Consider the following 15,213-nt stretch of genomic DNA (forward strand, 5'->3'; position numbering starts at 1 on the left):
ATTTTAGCTTTTAGCGACTTAAGTGTGGTGTGAGGGGTTCTATTGGTATCCCGTTGGACGACGCCCTATACAAAATAATCCAACGGATTGATATCGGGACTGCTTGGGGGCCAAATTTCTTCCTCCCAAATTTACGAAATATTTTCCGTAAGCCATTTCTGTGCTTTATTAGCAGTATGAACAGGTACTCCGTCTTATCACTTTCCCAAGCCTTTTTTAATATTATACACTGTTCTTTCAGACACATTTACCGACCGAATTATTTCTTTCATGCATACTCCGGCGCGCAACAAAGCGACAACGGCTGACAGATTGCTCTCTTGTTTCGACATCTTTACGTTTACTCAACATTGTTTGTTTAAATCTTACACCTAACAGTATAAGCTATCCAGTGCTGCCAAATATATCTAAATCATGATGCACAAGCATGAGAAATTACTATTTGAAATTTACTGCAAAAATTCGTCACGCACCCTGTACAAATTTTAAAAGTTTTTTATTGAAGAATTTTCTTTAACAGGGTGTCGACTAAATGAAGTAAACCAAATTTCCTGATATTTCCTGATTTTCCAGTCGTTTTCCATAAAAAAAAATCCAAGTATAAAAAACTATCTAAAATTTTCTTAATTCTCAAGCTTTGAACGTTGCTAAAATTTTGCCACAAAATAATTGAATTGCTAATAATTTTATGATTTCCCGCATAAAAGCGAACCATAAATTGACTTTACCGAAAATGGTTAAAAATTGTATATAATCCCTTCTAAACTTTAATTGAAATGGTTATGGAACTTCACATGAACGTATGTGACGTAACGTAAAGTTTTAACCTTATGTATTATGGTTTTTTGGAAGTGGACCTTACAAATAAAGGGTTGTTAAGAACCATTACCATTCAAAATACACCAACACACTCAAAGCTTTTCATAATACATAAAGTTAAAACTTTATCACATTACCATTTCAGTTAAAGTTTAGGAGGGATTATAAACAATTTATAACCATTATCGGTAAGGTTAAGTGATGAGAGTCGAGTTTCGAACGCCTTTGGATACGGTTGTGTTTTAAGTTTGTTCTCTGTTTTGTGCGTGCATTCGCTTTCATAGTTTTCGGCTGCATTTGCCGGATTAGCGCTGGCATTCTGCCTCCCGGACGGTTATACGTGTGTGAGTGGTGGTTTTCTCGCTTTCCGAGAAGTTTTAGAATCGAGAAAGAAAACATGATTCATCATGTTTGCAAAATTGCAAGCATCAGAAGATTTGGCGCTGCGTGGTTTGATTGTTTCTCCCGGACCAGAAATTTGTGGCATCGCGAGTGAAAATTTTAATTTCTGTTTATTTACGCGGTGATGAGAACGGCGCTGATCTATTGTTAGGGTTTTGCGATGTACATTGCTTTTGTGCACAGAGTGACTTGAAAAAAAAGTGAAGAAAAGTTGATATTTGGTTGTTGTGTGGTTGGAGTGGAGAGAAAAATATGCGTGGAAGCATCGGGAATGCGCTCCCGGGTGAGTACGTTCCAGTTGAAGATTGTTGACAAGTGTATTTGTGGTGATGCAAATTATGGTTTGATGACGCATGGCTGCAAACATTTTGTGTATCCAAATAAAACATTACATACTAAATACGCACAGGTCATCGTCTGCTGACCATTGCCGCGGGTATATCGTGGGAGTCCCAGGTACCCGGTTCAAGCTTTAGTTGGCAGCGGTGGCTCTTCTTGACCTTCTACCCCCTGAGTAGTTAGTGTGAATAAGGGCGTCTATGTGATGTTTTGCTGTACCTGTTGTGGACATTTAGTGCATCCTGTTCCCTTAACTTGTTGAGGACACCCTGTCTTGCCTCAAAAGTTACCCTTTTTGAAGTACTAGTCTTCACAACATAAAGGGCACCATTACGGAGCATGAGATTTGATCAAATTATTCGCAGTTCTACTTGTCCATCGCCCTCGGCTGGGTGAGGGATAGAGGATGACACACACACGTTATCGGTAAGCTTAAGTGATGGTTCGTGTTTATGCGGGTTGCTTCTCTTGACAGACAGACAGCATTCAGACTTGATTGAAATTGCAGCAGCAAAAAACCCTTAAAACAAATTGTGGGATGGCAAGCACGCGAAACGGTGAATCAAGTGGTGAACACAATTTAAAGGAGAATAAAAGCTTGGAGCTAGTCTATTTCTACAAAAATCATCAACTTATTCCGGACAAGCAATAATTCACCTTCCTGGAACTCGTTTCCTGCCATCACTATCTGTAAACTGTAAGCATAATAAAAATTATTTTCATATAAGAAATGGAACACTCCGGATCTTACATTGTTTACCCCATGAAGAGGACTGATTTTCTGTTCATCAGTTGAGGATTAAGGGCCGTTTATTCAACTACAGCATCATCAACGAGCACTGCCCGCACGAAAGGAGACCCGAAGACGAGTTCTATGCGCAGCTGGAGCAGGTGTACGACGGCTGTTCGCAACGGGACGTTTAAATCGTCATCGGCGACATGAACACTCAGGTAGGACGGGAGGCAATGTATAGACCGGAAATCGGGATAAACAGCCTGCATGCCGTATCGAACGACAACGGCCAACGATACACCCGTCGAAGTCGAACGCCGCGACCCAATATTGAGCAACTACGGGACGCCGGAGTTGCCCAGGCCTACGCGCAGCAGCTGGAAGTTGCACTACCCACGGAAGAGCAGCTTGGTGCAGCTTCTCTTGAAGATGGCTGGAGGGATATCCGTTCCGCCATAGGTAGTACTGCTGCAGCGGCACGAGGTACTGCAATCCCGGACCGAAGAAATGACTGGTTTGACGGCGAATGCAAACTGTTAGTAGAAGAGAATAATGCAGTACGGACGAGAATGCTGTAACACTGGAGCGATACAGACAAACTCGGTTTTCCGAAGGAAGAAGAGTCAGCAGGAAGACCAAGATCACGAGGCGATGGAAAATCTGTACCGCGTAAACGACACACGGAAGTTCTATGAGAAGCTAAATAGTTCGCGCAAAGGCTACGTTCCGCAAGCCGATATGTGCAAGGACTTGGACGGTAACCTTCTCACGAACGAGTGTGATTGAGGTGATTGAGAGGTGGAAGCAGTACTATAACGAGCACCTCAACGCTGAAGCAGCAGAACACGAAGGTGGATCTTCAAGAAGTTGAAGAGGAGATCGGTCGGCTGAAGAACAACAAAGCAACTGGTGTAGATCAACTACTAAGTGAGCTATTAAAATACGGTGGTGAAGCACTGGATTTGTGAGGAGGAGATATTACCCGAGGAAGGTGTCGTATGCTCAATATACAAAAAGAGCGACAAGTTCTTTGCCGTTAATGTTGACGAAAAGTTCACTAGGGTAAACTCACCAATAGTGGAGGTACGTTAGTGCTATATGTTCCTATAGTGGCTTATGGAGTCTCCATAAGCCACTATAGGAAAACATTGCACTAATATACCTCCACTGCGTTGGTGCGTTTACCCTATTCCGCCATACAGAAATTCAAAACAAATTTTTTTTGGGCGAATTTGGACGGTTTTTGACCTGTTTCATATGACCGGAAGGTGTACGCTGGTCACAAATGCCGTGCCAAACTGATTTCCTACGCAATTAATCAATCTTTGATGTGAATTTCGCTAATAAACACGATGAGCATTTCTTATAGCAAACTTGCCATAACAAAATGGGCATGGTTCATTTTAGTAAACAAACTAACACTTCTTCCAACTGTGTCACCTCTCTTACTCGCCTAGGGATTGCTGCAACTACCGCGCGATCACAATGCTGAGCGCCGCCTACAAGGTACTCTCCCAAATTCTATGCCACCGCCTGTCACCATTTGCAAGAGAGTTCGTGGGGCAATACCAGGCGGAATACATGGGTGCCCGCGCTACCACGGACCAAATTTTCGCGATTCGGCAGGTTCTGCAGAAATACCGCGAATACAACGTGCCCACACATCATTTGTCCATCGATTCCGAATCCGCATACGACACAATCGATCGAGATCAGCTATGGCAGTTTATGTACGAGTACGGATTTCCGGATAAACTGACGCGATTGGTCAAGGTGCCGATGGATCGAGTGATGTGCGTTGTTCGAGTATCGGGGTTCGAGTCCCTTTGAATCTCGAAGGGAGTTTCGGCAAGGTGATGGACTTTCGTGTCTGCTATTCAACATCGCGTTAGAAGGTGTGATTAGAAGAGCTGGGATAGACACGACTGGCACGATCTTTAGGAAGTCCATCCAGCTTCTTGGCTTCGCCGATGACATTGACATCATGGCACGGAACTTTGAGACGATGGCGGAAACTTACATCAGACTGAAGGCTGAAGCTAGGCGGATTGGACTTGCCATCAACGCATCAAAGACAAAAATACATGAAAGGAAGAGGCTCTAGGGAAGACAATGTTAGACGAAATCGTGTATTTTAACTCACTGATGACCGCCGAAAATGATTGGACTCCGGAGGACGCTCCGGTCGAATAAAATTCGCCGCCGCACGAAGTTGACTAACTACAAGACGCTGATTAGACCGGTGGTCCTCTACGGCCACGAGACCTGAACTATGCTCGTAGAGGACCAACGCGCCCTTGGTGTTTTCGATCGGAAGGTGTTGCGTACCATCTGCGGTGGAGTGTATAGATGGATGACGGAACGTGGAGGAGACGAATGAACCACGAATTGCACCAGCTGCTGGGAGAACCATCCATCGTCCACATTGCACAAATTGGGTGACTACGGTGGGCTGGACACGTCATAAGCATGCCGCACGACGACCCAGTAAAAATGGTTCTCGAAAGCGACCCAACTGGAACAAGAAGAAAAGGGGCGCAGCTTGCAAGGTGGATCGACCAAGTAGAAAGGGACCTGCGGACCCTTTGCAGACTACGAAACTGGCGAAGTGTGGCCATGGATCCAGTAGAGTGGATACGACTTCTTCGGACAGCAGAGGACAACAAGGCCTTAGCCTGATTGGTAAGGTGAGTTATTCTCTACATTCCCTTCCTCCACGATTTGTAACGATTGTTTAACATAAGTCCTCTGGCGAATGAATTTGGCTTCTATTCGAGCAGCTCTAGGAAGTTCAAACTCGTCAATTATAGAAACTTAATTTAGTCCGAAAATCATCAAAATGCATTGCAGACGTAGCCAGGCTTTTAAGCATTTAAAGATCTAGAGTACTCAATAATGCAACTCTAGGCACCTTGATTGTCTTGCTTGTCTACGTATCTTTGAATCATTATTCTATCATAACCGTGCAGCTCCAGGCAACCAAAAAATCATCCATCCAAACAAGAAAATTATCCTAAGTTCATATTGCGTAGTTTACACGACACAGGTTTGATGTTTGTTGGACATAACTAAATTCAGCGCCGATCCAATTAGGTATATCATCTGTTCAGAAAAACACACTAACCTACTAGGTGAGTATGAGGTTACATTTTGTCACAACCAACAACGTCTAGCGTCTACTAAAAGATTAAAATTGCTTTATACCAACCCTCCGATTATAGTTCAACTCAGGGATGTGTCAAAACCCAGTGGAAGTTGATTTTTTGCTGATCATAAAAGTAATTTCTGCTTAACTTAGCAAGTTTGCAGCCCTATTTAAAATTTAACACACCTTCCCGTTTATTTCCTGGTTTTCTGAGCAGACTGAGCAGTTATAACACCGACGAATCGACATACCACAGGAGCATTTCGTTTCAGCGTTGCCAGAATGTTTTAAAGCTTATCGGTATCAAAGGTTTTAAAAAATCGGTATTTATCGGTATTTACTATTTTAATTAATTTTATATTTTTGCCGTTTCTGAATGCGAAAGGTTTAACTTTTGGACTATGATCGGAAAATTCCGGAGGAAAACTCCAGAGAATGTTTGAATTAGCTTCTGGAGGAAGCTGAAAACAACATCCAGAGAAAGAAGAAAGAAACTCTCCTGGAGGAAATTCGAGGAAAGTTCTGAGAGACGTCGGAAAAACATCCGCGGAACTTCCAATACATAAATTGAAAATCTTCTGGCGAAAATTTAAAGAAACTTTCAGAAAAAAATCGGATTTCACATTCAAAGGAAGGCAGAAAAGTTTCGGAAATCAGAAGTAAATTCCAGAAGTAGCCATTTCCAGGGTAAGCCAGAAGAAGCTCGGAAAAACCTTCCAATAGAAGTTAAAAAAACCAACTTGATAAAATTCCAGAACTAGACGAAAGAAATTTCTGGGAGAAGTTTAATTGAACTTCCTGGACACGCTGACAGAAACTTGCTAAGGTAGATTGGAAAAAAATCTGGAGGAAGTCGGAAGCCAGAGCGCTAACCGGACAGTCGAAAGAAACAAGGACATAATTTCGGAAGAAAGAGCTCTTGGGGGATGTTCTAATGATCCAGAAAATTTTCCAAATGGTCATAAAATATCCCTTAAGACCCCGGAATGCCCCTGAAGTTTTTGGAACATTCCTGAAATGTACTTAGGAATATTCCATATTTCCTCGGAATTCCTTAAAAGTTCTTGTAATTTTCCTTAAGTTAATAGGGCTGTTTTGAAGTACTCTGATCATCTTTGAAATACTTAGAACTTCCCTGATTATAATAAGACTACCGGAATATCTCTAATCAACTTTGAAGGTCTCTAGAATTTCTTGAAGATTACGAAATTTCTTAGACGCTCTCACAATTTTCTTGAATTTATGTAACATCAGCATTAAAGTTCTCTGATTCTCGATTTTTCTAAGACACTTCCATTAATAAGCACGGAACTTCCCATAAAATGTTCTCACAATGTTCATGTAACTTCCATTACGTTTCTTAAATTTGCATGGAACTAATGGAAACTGTCCTGAAAATCATTAAATTTTCCAGAAGTTCCTTTGACTCCAAAGTCTGAACTTTTCGGAAGTTTCAGAACTTCTTAGAAGTTTTTGCAGCTATTGTGGATCCGCAGTCAAAATCTGGAAGCATGCCTGAAGTTCCGGGAAAGTTGAAAAACTGGCGGGAAAAGATGGAAGAATCATTCGAGCGAAGGCTGAAGAAGCTTCCAAGGGATGTCGAAATAAGTTTCCGAGAGGAATCGTAAAATAATTTACGATGTAAGGTGGAAGAAAATTCAGGAAGTTAAATAATGTTTCAAAAGTATTTCCCGATTCCCCCGGAATTACCAGAAAGAGCCATCGACTGTTTATCGATTCGTAATTTTAAAGGCTCAAAAAATTTTGAATATTCAGAAAGATGCAAGTCAACGCTGTTTCGTTTGTCCACAATTCGAATTGTAAAACAAGCGATTCGAACTTTCATACGGGCGATCAGATCTGTCAAACGAGGTGAGACGCAAACCAAGGCAATATATATATATTATACGTGGGTTCGTGTCCTTGCTCATAGTATGACGTGATCGGATCGATCGGATGAGTAGCGATAGCGTCTTGGGCACGAATTTGAAAGTAGCCTGTATGAACTGTCACGTCGGTTCGTCGGTGGTATAACATGTTATAACGGTTGTTAAATAATTGCAATACAGATAGCGCTAACGGGTGAAACATAAGTAGCGGGACTAAATTCATGTCACGTTCGACATGTCGTAGAGCACGGTGGTCAGAATCCTGAAGGCGGAGGGCGTGAAACGATACAAGCGAGCATCCAAACAGAAGTACACGGAGAAGCAGGTGCAGGAAATCCCGGGGAAGTGCCAAAATCTGCGCCGTAAATACTTTAAGCAAAGGTCACTCTGGATTGGTTGACCGTTCATAACATACCGTTTGTACGTAAGGAATAAACGTACCCCAGGCGCGAAAAATCGAGTCGTATTGGGCCATACTGTCCTAATAGGTGTACGAAAATGGCTGGGAAGCCAGCACAGCTCAACAATTCAAATCCCGTATCATCAGATGTGCAAAAAAAGTGGACCTCAAGGTGGTCCAGACCATAACGGCGAGGGTTTCGGGAATCTTGAGGAAAATTGATGATGAAAGGCCACTATCTGTCTAATTATTTCACACCTCAAACGCACAATAAAAATTGAATTTGAAAAAAAAAACTTTTTTACGTTTGGTTTACGTTTTGGTTTTCATTTAGTCCCGCTACTTATAATTCACCTATTGTAACATGTTATAACTCTGTAGTCTGAACATACTATAAGAAGGTAAAATTTTCTTCTATTTTTAATCTACAATGAAGGGAATATTCTCGATTCTTACAAGACAATATACATCAGCTGGTATATCAACTTTATGGGAGTACGGTTTATTCGGGGTAAACGAGACAACACAGCAAATTAATCATAACAACAGAAGCAATCAAAATTACGTATCATAAACTGTTTCATCTCCATGTTTCTGGGAAAGATGAACGTGATAGTATCTCACTCTATTTCATCCAGTTCAAGGACACGCAACGTAAGCCAAAAGAGATGAGCAGGAGCTTCATTCTAGCTACCGTTCATTGACTCTATCAAAACGAGTTTCTTAAAGTTAGAGGTTTTGCTAGCTTTTTATAAGCGGTAGATAGGGGAAATTACTCTAATGTTGGTGGCTGGCTCTAGAGATTGGGTCCATCGGTAAAAATATCGCTCTTCATATTTTCTTGTAATAATAAATAAATAGTAAATCCTCAGCTTTGCAAAAAATTGCACAATTTTTTGTTCAAGGCTATCCTATTATCTAATATTAAAGCATCATCTGTGAGATGTAGTGTTGACAATAACTTGTAATAATAACCAAACTCTTGAGAATCGTTTAAACATACACATTTTTAACAGTTATGAAACTATTTACTTTCATGTAGCCTATTTATAATACGACAAAAAAAAACTCCAGCAGCATCAAGATTGTTTGTTTACCTTTCTCAGAAGACAAACAATCCTATCGGCGTGGGCGACTTATCAAACAAAATAAAACTTGATCGTAGTTTTGCTTACCTGTTCAGTACCGCAGTAGACAGAAGAAGCCCTCGATCAACACCAATCGCACATGCAATACACTTTTTCCGCTAGTTTCTCGGAAAATCTAGGCAATTTTATTTTTGCGGAACTACACGCACACCCGCGACCAGTCGAGGCGATAATATGACAACGGACGATGACAGTACATCAGGTGCCGAGCCAAGCCCGATAGAAGCTTCCCCGCAAACAAACAGCTGATTGTGACAGTTGATTTATGTTTACAGCGGCACCGTATAGTTCTCATTCGATCCAGTCGATCGATTTACGACATTTCTGATCAACTGTGGTTTTATATACGGTGGTTTGTATACAAACGAGGCGGGTGTCCTACCGGTGATTACATTTTTTATCAAAAGCAAATATTTTTTTTGAAAATATCAAGTAGAAATATGATAAACCCTGTTGAACCGGTGTTAGCGAAGGAAGCTGTGCTTCAGGAGAGTTCCAAACTACCGGATGGGACACCGACAGTTCAAGGATACGACTGGAATCAAGGAAGGAACTACGAGGCACTATTTCAAACATATCTGCGTTCCGGTTTTCAGGCTACAAATTTAGGCAAGGCGATCGAAGAGGTTCAAAAGATGGTAAGTAGCAGTCAATGGGTGTACTTATTTATGATTGTATGAAATTTCGCGGAATCCCATTTGAAGGAATGCCCATTTTGCGATAAATCCAGAATTGCATTTTAATAACGTACCTACCTTTTATGCATTTAAAAGATGACGAATACAGGACAACTACATAGAACCCATATTTAAAAAAGCACAGGTAAACTATAAAGAACTACTCATGTTTAAAAGAAGGAAAACTATCCTGAAGTATAGTAATCAAATTTAATATTTAGTTGTGTCCAAGCCAGAAGTTCACAAGTTTCCTATATTCCAGAATGCACAGGAAAACTTCAATGAACTACTCATGGAAAATTCTCCTACCAACATCAGTCATCATATTGTGCTCACAAGTTTCCCATATTGAATGCACAAATGATACCTATATATAAAAATTAATTTCTATGTCTGTCTGTCTGTCTGTCTGTCTGACCCTTATAGAATCGGTAACTACTGAACCGATCGGCGTGAAAATTTGTAAGCAGGAGTTTTTGGGGCCGGGAAAGGTTCTTATGATGGTTCGAGACCCCTCCCCTCTCTGTAAGGGGGGGGGGGGCTCCCAGACAAATGAAACAGAAAAATATAGCATGCTTTTTTTAATCGCGCATAAACGCAAGCTAAGATTGAAATTGAATCCCGCGCCAGGCCGGACACACTCAGCTAGTACCTATAATATAAAAATCAGATTTAACCGAGGGGCACGCACCGCACGCACAAGTCTTTCAATACAACGCAATAGCAACTGCTGACCAAATATTTAAAATCTTATCGTTACTGTTGTCATTACTCTAAATACACTCTTAAATTGATTAATTATTGCCTAAAATTAAAATTTGAGTTATTTTCAATACCCGTTTTCTCAAAAACTGTACCTGTTTCGTGAAATCTGACTTCATAATTGAATTCAGCGTGTATGATTGTACTTGCCACACAATTACACTAATGGAAAACTGGTAAAGGCATCGAAAGCTTTAAATTATTAACTGTGTTTACTGCCGGTGGAAGCATCACTGTCCCACGTTACAAAACACAAAAATAAGAAAACTGCAGTTAAAGATTGAACAGACGTTTTGCTGCTATCGTTAAATTTCACGGAAAAATTTGGTGTGCTTTGTAAAACTGACGTAATATAACTATTCCATAGAAAGTTTGTCGAAATTTTGCATAAAAAGAAATTTTTCCATTACAAAATCTTCTGTGACACTTATGCTGCGAATTTCTCTGACGAGTTGAAAAATGTACGCATATCTGTCCCACTGTGAACAACTTTTCAGTTGCTGCTGTTGTTATGTTTGACACTTCGTGAGTGACGGTTGGATTTTTTTTCTTTAAAATTGTTGATTTCAGTGCCAACATTTCAAAGGGGCGTAATTACAATGGATTTAGCCGTCGATTTCTCATGGAAAAAAGCTCACTCATGAAAGTTAATGACACCACAGAGACACAGGCACAGGAATGTTTCATCTACCAGCTCCAGCTAGCATTGCTAATTTGGAGGGGTGAGCATTTACTTGCGAGATTTCGACGGCTAAAGCCAATGTTTACAAAAGCAATTACGCCCCTTTGAAATGTTGACACTGATTTTAATGTGGGCCGGAAACGTCTGCCATAGAAAATTTAAAGCAGTACGATGGTTCCAGTGGTAGTGATAGCTATTAGTCTTTAACGAGACAATTGCTCCTGTTGGCGCATACGCACGATCTTTTCCAGTGTCTGCATGTAAACGTTACACGTATAGTACACGTTGAACGTATTCAAGCCTTACCCGTACGTGGGCATCATGAGAAAATTGTTTTTCTCAAAAAGGACGTAATGAACTAGGATAAGCAAGCAACATCAACAGTGAGGACCTTAAATACTGCAAACTGTTTTCCAAGAAACAACTCCAGCTGATCGCCAACGATACGTTCTCTACTGAAGCTAACATACTCTGTAAAGGTATCCTCGTTGAATTGAAGTAGATAGGAAGGCCTCTCTGTTGGCAGTTGTCGTACCTGTTATTGGAGACGACGAAACATCATTTTTAGTTGGTCTTCCGACCAAGCAACATGCATCGCAATGATAGTTATTTAAGGTTAACCGTTGTATGCATTTCTTTTATTTAAAAAAAAATCTCATCATTTTACTCTATAGTTTTTCAATACCAAATTATCATATGTGTCGCGAAAAGGTACAAATAGGACAAGGCGTTGCAAGTTGATTAGTACATTATATAATTTATTTGTTCGCAACAGAACTGAGAATGATAGCTTAAATTTTCAAAAAAAAAGATGTTAATGTGCTTACGACGTTATCGAGCTATCATCCAAATAATTCAAAGATTAATTTTACCATTTGGGTAATCGTTTGGAAATGTTTATATGTTTACGATGTATTATTTGGATAACAGACTATAACTTTTGAAGAATTTCTTATACATCTTAAAAATTGGACCAGTGGGACAGATATGCGTCCATTTTTGCAATGGGACAAAACGACTTCACATTTTTTTTTTAATTTTTCTAGAATAAACAGCATGTTATAATATAATATTTAAAAATATGTATTGATTTATAACGTTAAGCATCATAACCTCAAAAAGGTCAATATGTCACATGGGACAGTTATGCTTCCATCGGCAATTTAGTACATCTATAGAACACTAAGTTGAGAGCACGCTAAAAGGGAATATGCGATAAGCAATAAGGTTGAAATGTGAATAAGGAGAAGAAGTAGTATTCTGCCGCTCCACAGGACATGGGACTATTGCTGTCTTGTCGAGTTTGTCTCAAATTACATGTGATGCAACCCGATTCTGCACAATAACCCAATTTAAAATCAGTTCACCTGAACCACCATTTTAACAACCACCCTTTAATTGCAGATCGAGTGCCGTGCAATCCCCCTCCCCGAGGACAAGTATGACACCTACGAAGAGGATGAATTTATCAAGCGTAAAGCAAACTGTACAATATTCCTTGGCTACACATCCAATATGGTGTCTTGCGGTGTTCGTGAGACAATTCGCTTCCTGGTGCAACATAAAATGGTCGACTGCATCGTGACAACCGCCGGTGGAGTTGAGGAGGATCTGATCAAATGTCTGGCACCTACCTATCTGGGTTCGTTCGAGCTCGAAGGGAAACGACTTCGAGAGCAGGGAATTAACCGGATCGGAAATCTTCTGGTACCGAATGATAATTACTGTAAATTTGAAAATTGGGTCATACCGATTCTGGATGAAATGTTGGAAGAGCAACGAACTACGGGAGTTCTGTGGACTCCGTCCAACGTGATTCAAAGACTTGGAGAGAAAATCAACGACGAAAGTTCGGTCTATTACTGGGCTGCCAAGAACAAGATCCCAGTTTTTAGCCCCGCTCTAACCGATGGTAGTCTCGGAGACATGATGTACTTCCATTCGTTCCGCAATCCTGGTCTGGTTCTAGATATTATTTCTGACCTACGACGATTGAATACGATGGCTGTGAAAGCGGTACATTCGGGTATGATTATAGTAGGAGGTGGCGTAATTAAACACCACATATGCAACGCTAATTTAATGAGGAATGGTGCTGACTTTTCTGTCTTCATAAACACGGCGTCCGAGTTCGACGGAAGCGACAGTGGAGCACGACCGGACGAAGCAGTATCGTGGGGAAAGATTAAGAAGGATGCTTCCCCGGTCAAAGTGTATGCTGAAGCTAGTCTGGTGTTTCCGATACTTGTTGGGGAAACTTTTGTTAAAGATTATTTTTTAAAACATAAGCGTACTAAAGACGAATAAAATTGAATCACTTGCCATGTTTGAATTAAGTTTTGTTTAGTTTGATTTAATTTTTCTACACATATATTTTAAATTAATCCCCATCCGATTTATCCATAAATTTTGCACTCATATTCCCAACAATGAAAAACAAAATCACAGGGAATTTTATTTTTATCCCATTTAATCCTAGTAATATTTTTGCAATATATCTTGAACATCCCTGTTTATTAGACTGATGCAAAATTTGAAATTTTCACTCCACAGTACTTAAACGGTTTGAAGTTGGGCCCTGCTTAGCCTCAAAAAATTTGAACTACTTTAGTAAGAAACTGACTTGGCACAAACCATTTCAAGTTTATATGGGGATTACTATACGAAAACTTATGTGTTTGTTCACATTTATCTAAAAATTCACCCCATCACTATGCTTTTAAAACTGATAGATTTCTCAGCTACTATTTTGTTGAAAACCACTTTTCAATCAAATGTAAGGAACAAAAGTCAAAAGTTAATGATTCAAGTCACTGATGTCTTATGATTATGCTCATTCAACTGTTCAGCAGGCAACATTGGTGTTTCTGGTGCGAAGAATAGAGCACAAATATCATGGCTACTATGTCACACTGCAAAATGCAGTATTGCCCACAGAACAGCTGCTTGATCGTGCTATAAGATTTTCAATCTCTTAATCAATTAATAAAATTTTAATTTGACATTTTGAAAAACTATATTCAGCAAAATTGTAGCTTAGAAAATAGTTATAGAAATTTTCGAAAAGCAATATGGAAAATTGGTAGAAGACAATGAACAAAAAGGTTTGGTTTTCCCATAGTAATTTCCATATAAATTTAGAATAGTTTGTGCCAAGTCAGTTTCTTACCAAATGAGTTAAAATTTTGATAGGCTAATCAGGACCTGATTTGAAACCGTTTGAGCACTGTGGAGCGAAAATTTCAAATTTTGCATCAGTCTACTGTTTATGCTTCTATCTATTGTAATCTATCCCGCTCTCATGCGCTGCCAAGATTATTTTTGAATAAAAATACATCCTCAGAAGTGACGCTCCTCCTGGTTTGATCGGAGCTCGTCTGTAAGGTCTGTATCCACATTAATCAGGACACCTTCAAATCATTGTAACTTTTGAGATTTGGCGCGTAGGAGTGGTATAGCGTGCGTAAATCACAAGTAATTTTACCGAAATTTTGCACAGTCAAACTGTCAAATCTGGAGAGGCTTTATTTACTGGAATGGTAAAAAGTGCACCTAGAATAAAGAGCGATTGTTTACTTAGCAAATCCAATTATTTTCCAGGCATTGTCAGCGATAGCGTGTATTTTGCCGTGTTCTGATTGCAGGTTATGTATCTGGACTGCATCGCATATAACCACCTGAAAGGGCTCTAACACTTTTTGGCCACAAATACATTTTTTTTGCACGTATCACAAGTGCAGTGACAAGTTTTAAATTAAATAAAAACTGATGAATATTATTTCAAGACTTTTTATTAAAATTAACTGAAAAAAGCAGTTAAATTTAAAAATAATGAAAACATCAGTTTTAAAGAACAATTCGGTAAAAAATTACCGAATCACTCTGCAAAAAGGTACCGAATCGTTCGGTAATTTTGAAAGCTCATCGAAAAATTGGTTTACCGAACGTTCGGCAGGCATTTCGTTTACCGAACTGATTAACGAACGTTCAGCCACAGACAAACAGACATAACACTCGCAAGTTGTTGATCGAACAAGCATTTAACGGTCAATTTAAAAGTATCATAGTTGGTAGTACCGCCACCTGTGGCGCGCATAGTAAATTCCCTTGCGTTTGACGTTTACACACTACCGCCATCTGTTCAGCGTACTACCCACCACAGTGTACTCAACAGATGGCGGTAATGTTTTAGCGACGATGTTCTACAGTGAGAAATA

The 15,213-nt window shown here is 39.9% G+C and overlaps 2 protein-coding genes across 2 annotated transcripts in view; one reads left to right on the plus strand and one right to left on the minus strand.

Moving 5' to 3' along the window:
• Positions 1-9,026, minus strand: part of sgl (UDP-glucose 6-dehydrogenase sgl) — a 47,289-nt gene extending 38,263 nt beyond the window's left edge. The window contains exon 1 of the mRNA XM_065226387.1: positions 8,903-9,026. The gene's annotated coding sequence lies outside the window, so the exon portion shown is untranslated. The remainder of the gene's footprint in view (positions 1-8,902) is intronic.
• Positions 9,027-9,280: 254 nt separating this feature from the next.
• Dhps (Deoxyhypusine synthase) lies at positions 9,281-13,328 on the plus strand. The gene is made up of 2 exons (XM_065220471.1): positions 9,281-9,513; positions 12,401-13,328. Exons 1-2 carry the CDS (start codon positions 9,316-9,318, stop codon positions 13,301-13,303), a joined length of 1,101 nt encoding a protein of 366 aa, XP_065076543.1. The 5' UTR covers positions 9,281-9,315; the 3' UTR covers positions 13,304-13,328.
• The last annotated feature ends 1,885 nt before the right edge of the window (positions 13,329-15,213 follow it).

Source organism: Ochlerotatus camptorhynchus, unplaced genomic scaffold (assembly GCF_037179485.1).
Source record: "Ochlerotatus camptorhynchus isolate MF236.1 unplaced genomic scaffold, CSIRO-AGI_Acam_v1.1 ptg000002l, whole genome shotgun sequence".
Lineage (NCBI taxonomy): Eukaryota > Metazoa > Arthropoda > Insecta > Diptera > Culicidae > Ochlerotatus > Ochlerotatus camptorhynchus.